The 14,461-nt window shown below is 42.2% G+C and overlaps 1 protein-coding gene across 14 annotated transcripts in view; it reads right to left on the minus strand.

The window, feature by feature from the left end:
- Window positions 1-538: 538 nt before the first annotated feature.
- Window positions 539-14,461, minus strand: part of ADK (adenosine kinase) — a 42,926-nt gene continuing 29,003 nt past the window's right edge. For 11 of the 14 annotated variants that reach the window (XM_085880513.1, XM_085880510.1, XM_085880517.1 and 8 more), the window contains 9 exons: window positions 12,500-12,553; window positions 9,490-9,568; window positions 8,520-8,692; window positions 8,235-8,343; window positions 7,965-8,135; window positions 2,396-2,431; window positions 1,951-2,062; window positions 1,768-1,854; window positions 539-1,121 (listed from right to left, as the gene is read on the minus strand). In XM_085880513.1, coding sequence (XP_085736639.1) covers window positions 997-1,121; window positions 1,768-1,854; window positions 1,951-2,062; window positions 2,396-2,431; window positions 7,965-8,135; window positions 8,235-8,343; window positions 8,520-8,692; window positions 9,490-9,568; window positions 12,500-12,553 — 946 coding nt within the window. In that variant the 3' untranslated portion in view covers window positions 539-996. The remainder of the gene's footprint in view (window positions 1,122-1,767; window positions 1,855-1,950; window positions 2,063-2,395; window positions 2,432-7,964; window positions 8,136-8,234; window positions 8,344-8,519; window positions 8,693-9,489; window positions 9,569-12,499; window positions 12,554-14,461) is intronic. The other 3 variants (XM_085880514.1, XM_085880512.1, XM_085880509.1) reach the window with 1 other exon arrangement.

Consider the following 14,461-nt stretch of genomic DNA (forward strand, 5'->3'; position numbering starts at 1 on the left):
TCGAGTCTTTCCTTCGTGGTGGGAAAGGAGGTGCACAGAACACACTGCACAAACACAAGCACATCTGCACTTGTCATTTGAGATGGTTCGAACCGAAATTTGAGCCCAAACGAAAATAAAATGAACCACAAAAATGTTGGAATCCCAAATCTATTTCCCACAATTTTTGCAGGAATTCCTGGTAAGAAACACTAACTTTGGCTCTTTGTTAGCTTTTCTCATCTCAAGCTCAAAAATTCGGCTTGCACTATGTCTAATCTCGAAGATGTGCGATGTCAGCGGTGTGGCACAGTTGCTGTCGGTGTGCCACAATATCATGAACGTCGTGTTGATCGGAACTTTCAGTCAAGTCCTTTTTGATCTTATCCGCACAAGGGCCTTGGCCAACGTTCCACAACGTGGTCAAGGATGGTTGTGGACACAGATTACCTGGTATAATGAGTGAAACAAAAAGCCAAATTACACTGCAAATGGAGCAACATACCATTATCTGTTGGGGGGGGGGGGGAGGAGGGAAAGAAGAAATAGCAAAAGGGAAGACTTTTTTTTGTTTTTATTTCAAAAATCAGCTCAGTGGAACCAGGATTGTGCACAAATCAAAACAATCGAGGACAGCAGGTGGAAAATTTATAATCAGCAGCCACAGAACCCCAGCTTTGCTATCCCACTTCACGTTGATTGGTTGAGTCGTTTTAATTTTCGAAATTAAAATATTGCATTCGCCCACATTGTACCACTGAAATTAAACTTTGTTCTGCACAAGAAATCGAATCCTTGCAGGAGCAAAGTCTGTACCATCATTTTTCTGTCATCTGGTCCAACGACCGCACGAGCAATCTTACCGGATGTTTAAAAAGTGAATGCTGTACAGGGAGAACTTGTTTGCACAGTACTAGGTGTTTCAGAAGAACATACAAATTGTTACATCTGTCACTTAACTGGTACAACAGAAGACCCAAATTCATGAAACGGTTGATTGCAGGCTGAAGCCGGGTATCAATGGAAGTTTGGTTCGGATGGATGCGTGCAGCCCACGTTTTGAATGATGACGTTGGCAGCGTAGTGTGCACCTTCGATGCAACGCTCCAATGGCTTTGACTGTACCAGCTGGGACAAGAAGCCTGTGAAGAGGTTTGAAAGAACACGAAAGATGAGACACACAAGCAAAACTCGGAGGGCACTCGGTAGAGCGCATACCTCCGCCACGTAATGTCTGATCCATGAGAACACATCGGGCTCAATACATTTTTGAAATATCATGCCAAACAGTACTATCTCGCTTTTGGCCCTTTCTCTCAATGGTGAAGAATCACTTTAAAAATTAAATAATTATCTTATCCAGATCCGGATTCAGATCTTCACCAAAATCGAATCAATTCGTCCTTGCCACACCCAACCTGTCCACCAAGTTTTGTCCGAATCCATCCACAACCTTTTGAAATATTGTGCTTCATATCAGTTTAGCACCATCTCTCAATGACGAAGAAGATCTTTAAAAAAAATTATCATATCCGGATCTTAACCAAAATCGAATCAGTTTGTCCTTCCGACACACCCAACCCGTCTACAAAATTTCATCCGGATCCGTCATCCTTTTGAGATATCCTGCTCACAAACAGACAGACAAAGGGGTGAAAACATAACCTCCTTCACCTTCAGTGGCAGAGGCAATAATTTACTCAACCCAGGAAGGGAAGCACCTCAATCACAACTACCGCTGATGATGTGTGTGAAATCCAGGCGCTTCCTGGATGACTTGGGACTCACCACCAACAAAGGCATCCCCAGCACCGTTGGTATCCACAATGTCGTCAGGCTTGATCGGAATCACAGGGAACTCGATTACTTTGTTATCTTGGAGCGGATGTGCAAAGGAAACCAAAAGGCAAACGTGTCAGTGAGGCACAAAGTGAGCAGTGACTGGGCGACGACAGAAAGGGAAACATTTACCCGTGGCTACGATGGTGTTGAATTCTCCCTGGGTAAAAACCACGAGACGGGGCCGTGAGGATTCTTTGGGAAGGGCTTGCGTCAGCCTGGCAATCTCATTCACGCTGTTGGTCTGAAACATCAGAAATAAGAGGACGACTTGTGCATCACTTTTTTTTTTTTTAAGCAGATCTTTATCTTTTTCTGCAGATGAAAACATTTCTTTTGAATGGGGGAGCAATTTCATGGAACGATTTTTCCCAATCAACCTCAGAATGTCCCACATTAAGCTTTTTAAAAGGAAACGTCGACACAGATGAGCACTCTAAAGATAACTTCAGAAAAAATTCCACAGATGAAAGGTGTGAGGCAGTGTCCAAAAAAAAAATAAAAACAACAAACAAAAATCGTTTCAGGAGGTAAATCTGGACAGGTTGAACAGTTGGTTGAGAAGGAAATCTGTTACCTGAAAATTCTGCAACTCTGCAAAAGCACCTGCTTCCTGTAGGGGTGGGGAAAAAAAAATCACAACAACTTCTGTTATCAACCCCTGGTGACAATTTAAAAGTGCAAAAACCTCCTGGTCTCACAAGCATGTAAATGGAAAGTGTCATGTGATCCACCACATGTGCAGGGTGGTTTGAAAGTCACTTTACCCCTGCTAAATGTCACGCACCTCCCTTCTCTGCCCTGCCCCGCCGTGACGTGGGGCAACACCGATTCACCGACAACGGGAGTAAATAGGAAGTTAAACGGCATGGTGGACACAAGTTGTTGCAGTGTTGAAGAGCGGTTGATTGCTTGTGTACGTACAGGCCAAACAAAGACGACTTTTGCAGAAAACCTTCTCCACTGAAGTTCCTCCACTGTGGCCAACCACATAATCTAGAACCAACGACTCCAGACAACTATGGGGCTTCACCAAGGAGAGTGAACAAACTGGTCGGTAAAGTACGATTGCAGAATTGTCTGCTGCAGTCATGCCTTCTTTCACATAGGCGACTCCACAAATGAGACAAGACGTCGAAGCGGACTTGGCGACAAATTCAGTGGTGCAAGGAGAATGATTGAGCGCATGCGGATACGACGACTGATCAACTATTGCAAGTACTGCACAATTTTACCTGCATGTTCAAAGAGTTTAATGGGTACGGTAAAGTGACTTTCAGGCCACGTTCTAAAAAAGCTGCAACGCTTGATGCAGCAATTCATAAAAAGACAGAAGGGCCTCAGTAGTTTTGTTGTCTTGGCAAGTGCTCAACCAGCACATCCTGCAACAGTGGCCGAATTAACTACTGGCCATCAAGAAGTCTCTCAGTTGTTCCTGGCTTGGCAGGTTTCCAAAAAAGCCTTCACAAAGCCCGAATGTATCATCCCACAGACATGCTCAGTGTTGACACGCTTGATGTGCTTGTGTCCAAAATGTCTGAAACCAACGAGAACAGTGGTTTATACAACGCGGAAAGAGCTCCTCATCCCCGAGTAGCAGGACACCTGTGTGCAAGCTATCAGTGGGAAGAGGGTGGGGCGATTCCACTGTACACTTGGGCAGGTATCATTCGGGACTGGTTCGGAGAGTAAATTAGACTTGGCACATCTTCCCGAGCCATTCAAATCGTACAGAACTTTGTTGTTTTGGAATGACTCATGAGATCCCCTTCACATCAATCGTCATCGAGACACCCGTTGCATGGACATATTCCACCACCGAGGAGGCTGAAGTTCATCAATTTATTTTCCTTCAAAATATCACTGTGGAAGACTCCAAAGCAACAAAATAGTGGGATATGCTGATTATCTTAGAACCTGACCCCCCTTCAGAACATACTCTTGAGCATACCTTGAACAAAAACATTGATGTACCCCAACTTGAGTAAGAGCTGCATAGTGGAAAGGATTGGTGACTATATGACGAGTTGAGTCAAGGCCCGACATCTGAATGAGGAGAGCAAAAGCAAGCACTTGAAACCCTTCCTGATGTGGTACCCCCTTGTTGACATCCTGTACTCCTGCGGAACTCCCATCAGGTTAACATCCTGCACTCCCATCAGATTGTTGCACCGTCTCTTGGTCACCGGTGGCAGCGGCTTTCCGAGGGCATTACTGGTCTCTGTCAAGGTGATCCTAACGTATGGCAGGTTTGAAGTTACAATCTCATGAGATACGTCCTACAGAATTGTCACTCGAAAGATGAGTTGGCCAATTGTGTTGATAAATTATTTTAAATTAATTATCTTCATTATGCATAAATATAATGTTAAAATTAAATAACGATGCAACAATGTTCAATTCACAATCTCATGAGATCTTTTACATGACAAGCGTATATAACCCATCGCTTCGCCGATGGGGATATTAGAGCGACGCCTCACCAAAGACGTTGTTAGACACTGTGGAAGGAAGGGATGGGTGCAAGGAAGGGGGTGTAAGAGAGATAGAGAGAGAGAGTGAAGAGGGCATGGGGGGGGGGGGTGGGTGGGGTTAGCAAAGAGAATGACATGTTAAGCTTAATGATCTCTCCCTCATTGAGGTTTCAGTGCCCAGCGATTTTGGCATAAACAATGCAGAAATCAAAAAAATGCCCAAATACGAAGTGACAAGACCCTGGAAGTTGAAGAGATCTGAAATTGTACCTGTGTTCATTGGAGCAATGGGAATGATGAAGAAGAACCTTACAGAGATCATAAAAAAACCATCCCTGGGACTATTACAACACATTCACTCGAGGGGGAGCACTCGGGAAGAGTGCAAAACCTCCGCGGCCAATACTGCTGGGTCACTCAAATGAACCTTATATCTTATTCATTAAATATGTCAACAGTGCTGAAAGTTATAGTTCTTTTCTCCATTTTTTTTTTGGGGGGGGGGTGGAAATCACTTAAAACATGTAAAGATGCAAAAAAAAAAATTTCTCAAACAATTTTTTTTTTGGGGGGGGGTTGGAAATCACTTAAAATATATAGAAAGCATAAAAAAAGATTCTCTAACAATATTTTGGGGGGGGGGGGTGAAATCACTTAGAACATGTAGAAATACAAAAGAAAATTCTCTATTTTTTGGGGGGGATAAAAAAATTTGGGGGGGGGGTGGGGTTGGAAATCACTTAAAACATGTAGAAATGCAAAAAAAAAAAATTCTTTAAATTTTTTTTGGGGGGGCAAAATTTATTTCAAAATTTAATGGCATGATCCTTGGACCATACCTAACACCCCCCCCCCACCAAGTTTCGTCGAAATCCGTCGAGGAGTTTTTCCGTAATACTGTTCACAAACAAACAAACTCGAGGGGGAGCACTCGGGAGAGTGCAAAACCTCCACCGCCAATACTGCTGGGTCACTCAAGTGAACCTTATATCTTATTCATTAAATATGATGTCAACGGTGCTGACAGAGTTATAGTTCTTTTCTCCAACATTTTTTTTTTGGGGGGGGGGGGTGGAAATCACTTAAAACATGTAAAAATGCAAAAAAAATTAGAAATTTTGTTGAAAAAAAGTTGCAAAAATTTTTCTCTAACAATTTTTTTTGGGGGGGGGGTTGGAAATCACTTAAAACATGTAGAAATGCAAAAAAAAAAATCTCTATTTTTTGGGGGGGGGGGGGGGTTGGAAATCACTTGAAACATGTAGAAATGCAAAAAAAAAAATTTCTCTAACAATTTTTTTGGGGGGGGAAGAATTTTTTTGGGAGGGGGATGGAAATCACTTAAAACATGTAGAAATTCAAAAAAAAAAATTTCTCTATTTTTTTGGGGGGGTTGGAAATCACTTAAAACATGTAGAAATGCAAAAAAAAAAATTTTCTCCAACAATTTTTTTTGGGGGGTTAACAATTTTTTTGGGAGGGGGATGGAAATCACTTCAAACATGTAGAAATGCAAAAAAAAAAAAATTTTTTTTTGGGGGGGGGGTAAAAAAAATTTGGGAGGGGGGGGGTTGGAAATCACTTAAAACATGTAAAAATGCAAAAAAAAAATTTCTCAAACAATTTTTTTGGGTGGGGGGGGGGGGGACCAAGTCCAAAATCTAATGGCATGATCCTTGGACCATACCTAACCCCCCCCCCCACCAAGTTTCGTCGAAATCCGTCAAGGAGTTTTTCCGTAATACTGTTTACAAACAAACAGAAAGGGGTGAAAACAGTAACCTCCATCCATCTTCGAAGACGGCGGAGGTTAACTACAGTTGGAAGCTGTCTGGAGCTCAGTGACGATCCTCAAAAGAGCCCTCGGAACAAAACTTTGAGAACAAAATTCACACCTTCGTCCATGATTCGTGATTGTCCTTACCGAAACGGAGGTGGATACTTAGAGACCTGAGGAGGACTCCGTTCCACCTTCTGAAACCCACATATGGAGATGACGCACGCACGCACGCAAGCAATTTGGAGACCTGGGGCGGCAGCATTTAAAACCCACACTATCTACCTGGCAAAGGTCTACATGCATGCATGCTCGTACATGTAGCGATCTTTGCACCCTTCCGGTCAGCTCACTCCAAATCCGATTCATACATGCCGCAGTCCTCTCAATAGCGGGGGAAAGGGGAGGGGTTGGGGTCAGAAAGAGGGAGAGGCAGAGCGAAAGGGGAAAGGGATTCTGGCAGATGTGTTACCCAGTTTAACATCTATCTGATGCACACAGAGAGGGTACACACCGACGAAACATCGAGATGACAGTTAAAAGCTGGTTTGGGATTCCAACCCAGGCTACACAGAGCGAGCATGCGCTACCTCTCGGCTGTCCTGCCGTGATGTGGCGACTAATTACTTCATAGCATCTGAAAACGTTTTTTACTCATTCTGATTATACAATTTATTTTGCCTTCGGACTACCTCCGGTATCGAAACACGGCATCACCATTGAAGTGTGAAGAACGCCTGCCAAGTGGCTTCACCAAGCAATCCACAAAACGGTTGAAGAAACCTTTAAAAACCAAAAGTTTAATTTTTATTTGTATTTGCCTATGCCGAAGTGACAGGGTTGTATAATGGAAGATCGTACAAAAAGGGCAAACGTCGTGGAACATAAAATTTCAAACTTTTAGCGAGCCAGTCACACCGCCTGTTGCACCGCAGAACAACACGTGGCCAACACAAGCTCGTGGCCCCTGAACTTTGTTCAAGTCGATCGATAAAGTAATCAGTGACCATGCTACAATATTCGCACTCTCGCCAAGTGGCTTAAGCACTCCAGCGAAACGGTTGATGAACGACTCACTCGGCACGCAATTAGCAATCACCGAACCGTCACATTAAACATACACCTCCCGGAGACACCCAAAATGTCAAATATGTCCGAATTGGACAAATTGACACTTTTTTTAGAATTTGGAACTGCTGCTAAGTTCAGTTCTGGAGCTTATATTTTGTAATTTGGTTTAGTTAAAGAGATTCTTAAGGTTATGGCGTGTGCGGAAATGAAATAAAGCCACAAACACTGGCGTCTCCAGGTGTTTATAAGCATTGCAATGTACCCAGCGATTCGTAGCTATGATGAACAGGCATCCGATAATGAATGAGGAAAGTGAAAAAGAAAAAAAATCGTTGCAGCCTGTTCTAAGTCGAGGCACGGTTGAGCAAGTCAAAAAAACATGGCGTTTCAGACCCCAGAGAGTTCACCCAGGAAATGCCTTCAGACCCCAGAGAGCGAGGATGGTACCTGATAAAGGATATAATTAAATAATGCCGTTAATTATCTTCAAAAGGGGTGTTTTAATTAACGGAAACACCAAATTTTCGCTCGTGCACTTCCTTGGAGTTCCCTTCGGGCTGCTCGGCTTCATGGCTTTGGAGTTATGGAGAACGCACGCACACACTTATTAGTATAGGTAGCTGTACAGGTACTAATGGATGAATAGTTACAAAAGGCAGAGGATCCATGCCATGGTATGTGAAGCTGCCAAACTGCTTTCAAGAGAGAAGGTTATCCCTTTCAACATTTTCAAACCAATCATATCCACCACCTACAATGTCTCTATGAGGGGCCTCACGTCCACATCTCCAGCCCCATCCCCAATGCGATCTCCCTTATTGTACCGTCTCATTGCCGAACAGGATGTCCGTGAGTGGAAGAATGTCAAGGAGTTGTTTGGTGAAACACTTGGGAATGAAGGGAGCGGAAAGGTTCAAGCAGAATATGCCATTATTTTCTTTTGCCCAGGTGGCAACATCCATCGCCGCCTCTGGAGATGCAGTCAGGAAAAAGCCCTAAGAACAGGAAGACATGAGCAGGACATTTTAATGCACTCGCAACAAGGAAGTAAAAAAACAAGCAAACAGGCGAAGTGTTCAGATGTACGTACGTACCGCGATGTAAAACACGTGCGATTTCTTAACGAGCTCCCAGTTTTCAGGAAGGTTCAGGTGTTCTGCTTTGTTGTACAGATTGGCGGCTGCCAGATGCGCCACAAGAGAACTGGACACAGGTTGGCACTCACTAATCAACAGAGCCAAGCTGAGCGATAAGGCACTTGAGCACAAGATGATAATAATGATAATAATAATAATAATAATAATAATAATAATATTCACCCATGTCTCTCGATATTTGAATGATGATGACCCAAATCACTCCTACCTCCCCTCCCTTACCGTTTCTTCCCAGTGATGCAGACGGCACAGGTTCCTGTCGAGGATGTGGGGTGTTTATAATAATGAGCGTCGAGGTGGGACGATTTGGCTTTCTCTTGCAGCTTCCGGCCAAATTCGTCTTGCCCAATGGAGCCAAAAAAGGTTGCAGCTTGCTTCGGTTCTCCGATGAGCCACTGGGTTCACATTCGGATGGGAGTCGAGGTTAGGTCGGGGAGTAATTGACAGTTAAGTTCACCCAAATGAGTGCGATACCTTTTGAATTACTGTTTTATAGTCTACAATTAGGCCAGTTTGTTTAACGAGCTGACCAACTTAATATTCCAAGTTCACTTCTGCCGAGAATATTTACGTGCAAGTACGGTTTGGCAATTCCCAGGCTGTTGGGCAGTGAATTCTGAGACTCCAATTCATAGTTTGCAGTGTCGGGGTCTGGTTGCTGAGATTTTGTGCATTTTTTTGGACGCAATATTTCCTGACCCACCTAGCGACGTGAAATGGAATTTCAGTCACACGTAGACCCAGCCACGTATAGGAAGAGAAGATTTCTCTTAAGGCCAGTGGTGAAACGATTTTGTTGTGAAATTTGAGGACGACAGTGATATATCCACAGGAAAAAAAAAATTGATCCAATGATTATTATATTTTACTGGAGCCGGTTCGAATATCCAGATGTCTTCGTTCAGATCATTTCTGAGAAACTCACACTCTTATCTTCCAATGCGTTAATCTAAAACATTCCCTTTGAGTGAGGGTAACACATTCGCAACTTGGTCGACTCGACAGATCTCAAAATACGAGTTTAGAATCTGTATTGCGTTCGCTAGTAAGACAATTTTCAAAGTGCTCATCTGGTCCAATGAACTCTCTCACGAAGCTCACAAGCCAACCCCCCCTCCCCCCCCACTCGATTTCCATGTGCCCGGACAATGACCATGTTACTTCAACGTCGTTACCAAACGAGGTTACGTACCTGTGCCAGTCTCATGGAATTCTGAGTCGAACCGCCAGCGATGTACTCGACAGAAAACTTATTCACCATGTCCTCAAATCTGTGGGAAATGACGACTTTCAATCGGCCCTCCCGAAATCCAACACAACCATTCCCTCAAGCAACGTCACCCGTGAAGATGCTCAAATAATATTTACACAAAGTTTGCTCCATCACCGAAGACTTTTCAATGTAGTGCTCATTATAAAAGACACGTTTGCTTTATCGTGAGCATGGCAAGTCGATGTCAAGTGCACACAGGGGTCAAACAGCATGTCAAGGTGAACTCCTAAATGGAGATTCTTCACTAAATGGAGCACCGTCCATCTGTCCCGTCTGTTCCTGCTGCCATAGAATATTAAAAATGGTACCGTTTCATTTGTTCCATGATAGCAGGAATCTTTTAGAAGAAAGCGTGACGGCACACAACAACTGGATATCTGTGACCACAAAGCGATCGCCAAGGGTAAGTCTCCCCCGGCCATCGCCCACGTAGCCGCCGCCCCCCACCACCCCCGGCTTAACGAAGGGGGTTTGCTGCAACCAATGGTTTCATTTAAGGTTATTCATCATTTAACGACCTTCGTTCACAACAATGAAGGAGCCATCACTGTGTCATGGTGATTGTGCAATTTCACTTCCATGGTGATGATAAGTAGAGATGTTTTTACACTGATTAACTTTTCAATGGAGGGGGGGGGGGATTAACTTTTCAGAATGAAAGGGTTAAAAATAATCAACTCCTCCACCACCTCCGCTGCCACCTTCTTGCAAGGAAACTTGTACTCAAGGTTGTTTTGTTAAGTGTTACAACTAAATTAACTTTATTACTGTGTTACTGTCTATTATTAGGTAAATAATAATATTATAATGTGTCACTTGCAACGAAAACTATCGTTATACCAAACACATAGCTTTGCTTTTACACCGACACATTACGGTTCGGAAACGAGGTGTAATTTTCCCATAAGAAACAATTAAAAATGAGCTCCCGTATCACGAAAGTTCGCATAACAGGTCATAAAGATATGTATGTAACCCCCTCGTTAAGTGGGGGATACCCGTTTTGTTCGGAACGTCATATGACCTTGACCTTTAACATTTAGAGATGGAGTGTAAATTAAAATTAATAAAATGTGTCACCATCGACAAGCTATCCATAAAACTCAACATCGTGAAAAATCGGAGGACAATTAATTCAAGTTATGATCAAAAATGTTTCTTGTTAATTAGGTCACGATCCACAAAAGTAGGTCAAGGACACAAATCAATTACCAAGTATGATGTGAGAAAAATCTTGGAAGGCCAAGCGGTCTTTGAGATTCTGCATTGGCAAAATAGCGTTATTTATTTATTTATTTTCAGACCGCCATTTGACGTTGACCTTTAACCCAGAGAGGTATGATGTAAATCAAGTGCAAATGCTTGCTGTAGGCTATATAATAGAGAAGGCAATTTTATTCTGATCTGACAAACTTGTCAGATTTTGGTGAAACATATTAAAACATCGACAATTGGGTCATGACCTAATTTGTCAACCCTGCGTACTTTCTATTCACATTAATCGATGAAAATTTTCATTCTGAGAGTAACAGCTGGATCCAAGATACAGCTCGGACATTGGCAGAAAAACCTAAATGGTGCTTCGTTCACTTGTGACAGCTTCTGACATGTTATTACATTTAACATGATTATCATTTGCTCTGCAAGATCCTCTCTTCTGGGAGCTGCAGACATTGGCTCTGCATTGTAACAGTGGCATCATGGCGTTTGGCTTGGTCAGAGAACAGGTTTCGCAACATTGTGTATATATATATATATATATATAGATATATATATATATATATATATATATATATATATATATATATATATATATATATATATATATATATATATATATATATATATATATATATATTTATTATCCCTGTGTGTCGTAAGAGGCGACCGGGGTTGGCGTCAGGAAGGGCATCCAGCCATAAAAACATGCCTCAAGAAAGGAACCATGATGGCATGGATCCCGCAAAAATGGCTTGTGTATATATATATATATATATATATATATATATATATATATATATATATATATATATATATATATATATATATATATATATATATATATATATATATATATATATATATATATATATATATATATATATATATATATATATATATATATATATATATATATATATATATATATATATATATATATATATATATATATATATATATGACAAAGAAAGAGCCACCAACATCTCTTACTTGTGAATGGAGGGAATTAACCAATCAGCTCTCAACTAATCAACTAAATCCCCAGGTGGCTTGGATTATATAAAATGACTGACACCCTCCACACAGAAGGTGAAGAAGCTGCATAAAGCAACCCAAGAAGGCCTACACAAGGTAAGCTTTGCCGTTTCAAACCCTTCCCAGAGTTCCTCCACAGCTATAAAGACGTTCACACAAAGTACACACATGAAAATCCCAATTCTGCACACCCCCTCAGCTACCAGACCAGTTTCTTCATTTATTGGTGAATCATCAGCGATAGTGTAGGCAGGAATGCATACCAATAGCATGTACCATGTGCAAATGTCAAAACAGTCAATTTACAAATAATAAAGAAAGACCCACTCGTATCTCTCACCTGTGAATGGACGGAATAACCAATCAGCTCTCACCTAATCAACGAAACCCAGGTGGCTGGGATTATATAAATAAAATAGACTCCTCCCATGCTCTTCTTGCTGAAGACAGCAACGTGTTGTAAAATATCCTTTTTTTGTTTTTTCACTTCCATTTTACATCCTCATTGAGACTCACAGAAAGACATACAGTCCATGTTTTAGAAGTACAACATGCTGCCTTTTGATCAAACCCTTCAGCGAAACGATGGGTCTTGCATGCTCGTTCTTCTTATTCTCAACAATCATCGCTTCCAAATAAATCACACCCTCCTCCATCCACATCCCGTACTCACATCTCCTTGTGTTCTTCTCCTGCCAGAATCTGGTCATCAGCCTTGAGCCCATATCTGTTAGGCAAGCACAGGGACGCAGCAGCGTGGAGTTATGGGAATGGCAAAGCGAGGATGGAGTAATAAATGGAAGTGAATTAAATTTTTTATATATATATATGATTGAAGCACGTGGACAGGTGTGGGGAAGGGCGGCACCAATAGCAGAGCGAGATGGACACGAAGGGGTGAACAAACTGAAACACAAGAGGAGGAAAGAAAGGGATGAAACAGAAAAGGAACAAACCAACCAACAACTAACGAAGGAAAAGTAATAGAGGGAGAAAGTGTGGGGGAGGGGGGGGTAATCACAATAACCTGGAAAAGGCAGTGTTTGGAATTGCAATTCAATACATCGAGAAGATCATAAGCCTAGAGAAGAACGAGTTTAATAAAGGAGAAATTGTAAGAGGGATACAAGGGAAAACTAGAACGGCACTCGGTGGAGCGCATACCTCCACCAGGTTGAACAGTTTATGTTTTGTATCCCACCGATAGGCCGGATCTGGACTTGAACCAAAATCTAATCAATCATCTTGTTCTTGTCACCTACGCATTCATCTACCAAGTTGTCATAATCCTTCCACAACTTTTTGAGATATCCTGCTATACTGTGTATAGTTTTCGGCCCTATCATTTCAATGGTGAAGAATCACTAAAAAAAAAAAAATTCTCAAATCCAGATCGGAATCTTCACCAAAATCAAATCAATTCGTCCTCATCATACACCCAACCTGTCCACCAAGTATCGTTCAAATCCGTGCACAAGTTTGAGATTGTCTGCACACAGACAGACAGACAAAACAGGGGTGAAAACATAACCTCCATTCACCTTTGGTGGCAGAGGTTAAAAAAATATATATATATAAAAGTCCAGCAGGTAGTTTGATGTTCAACTATGGTGTGTGGTACAGTCCATATTCCTGTTACAGGGTTTGGAATGTTTGAGGAAAAGAACCAAGGAAAAGGATGGAATTTCTGCAAGCAGAGAAACATGGAGGTTGAGGCAAGAGCGACGTCGTGTGTTCTGAACAAACAGAAGGAACCCAATGACACAAACTTGTCACGCCATTTCGAGCCACATTAATAACCATCGTGTTTGCCAAGTTTTCCGAACAAGCCTTGCAAATCGATTTGAGAGCACATCTTGAACTCCGTTAAAATGGAAAAATCTCAGACGCGCAATAGTAATGGACAAATTTAAAGCCCTTTCCTGGGTATCCAAATCCATACAGTTAAGTTCTGGTATTAATGGTCCATCCAATTGTGTTTGCGATTTATTAACGACGACACAATCCTGTTATGGCCACGTACGTGGAGGCGAGGGTTCACCGATGTGTGGGCACAAACTGCAGGTGGTGCTCCTCTACGTCACAAGAGCTGCGGCTAACTTGGAATATCACTGCACGGCCATGATCAGAACCTGAATGAAGGCACCAGAGGGTGCATTTTACCTTTATTCACTTACACTGCAACAAGTTTGTGTTTTTTTTTTTCCCCCCAACACTTTTCAGGGCTCATGGAAGAGCGGTCCCACATGAGTGACAGCTGAGGACACGCTTCGGCAAGAAACCCAATTGGTCGGCCGGATGGATTCCCTGGAGGTGATGTCAGTTCTGGTCACTACACAAAGCCAACACAACACAGGAATGTCTTTGTTCACTCCCCTCATGTTAATCCAGATGGTATTTTAATGACGAGCTAAAAATTCTTCAAGAATGGAACACGTTTTAAAAGCCAATTGGGCACCAAAGGCAAAGGCAAAGTTATTATGGGCAACTTGGTTTCACAATGAAGCTTTTTGATTCCTATCTTTTGGAATCATTCCACATTTTGTAACGACTGTATTACAAAGTGTCAGCAACAGTAGCAGCAGCAGCAGAAGCAGCAGCAGCAGCAGAAGCAGAAGCACCACCACCACCGGTT

Source organism: Eptatretus burgeri, chromosome 5, assembly GCF_056783735.1.
Source record: "Eptatretus burgeri isolate ZD-2024b chromosome 5, Ebu_testis_v1, whole genome shotgun sequence".
In the NCBI taxonomy this organism is placed as follows: domain Eukaryota; kingdom Metazoa; phylum Chordata; class Myxini; order Myxiniformes; family Myxinidae; genus Eptatretus; species Eptatretus burgeri.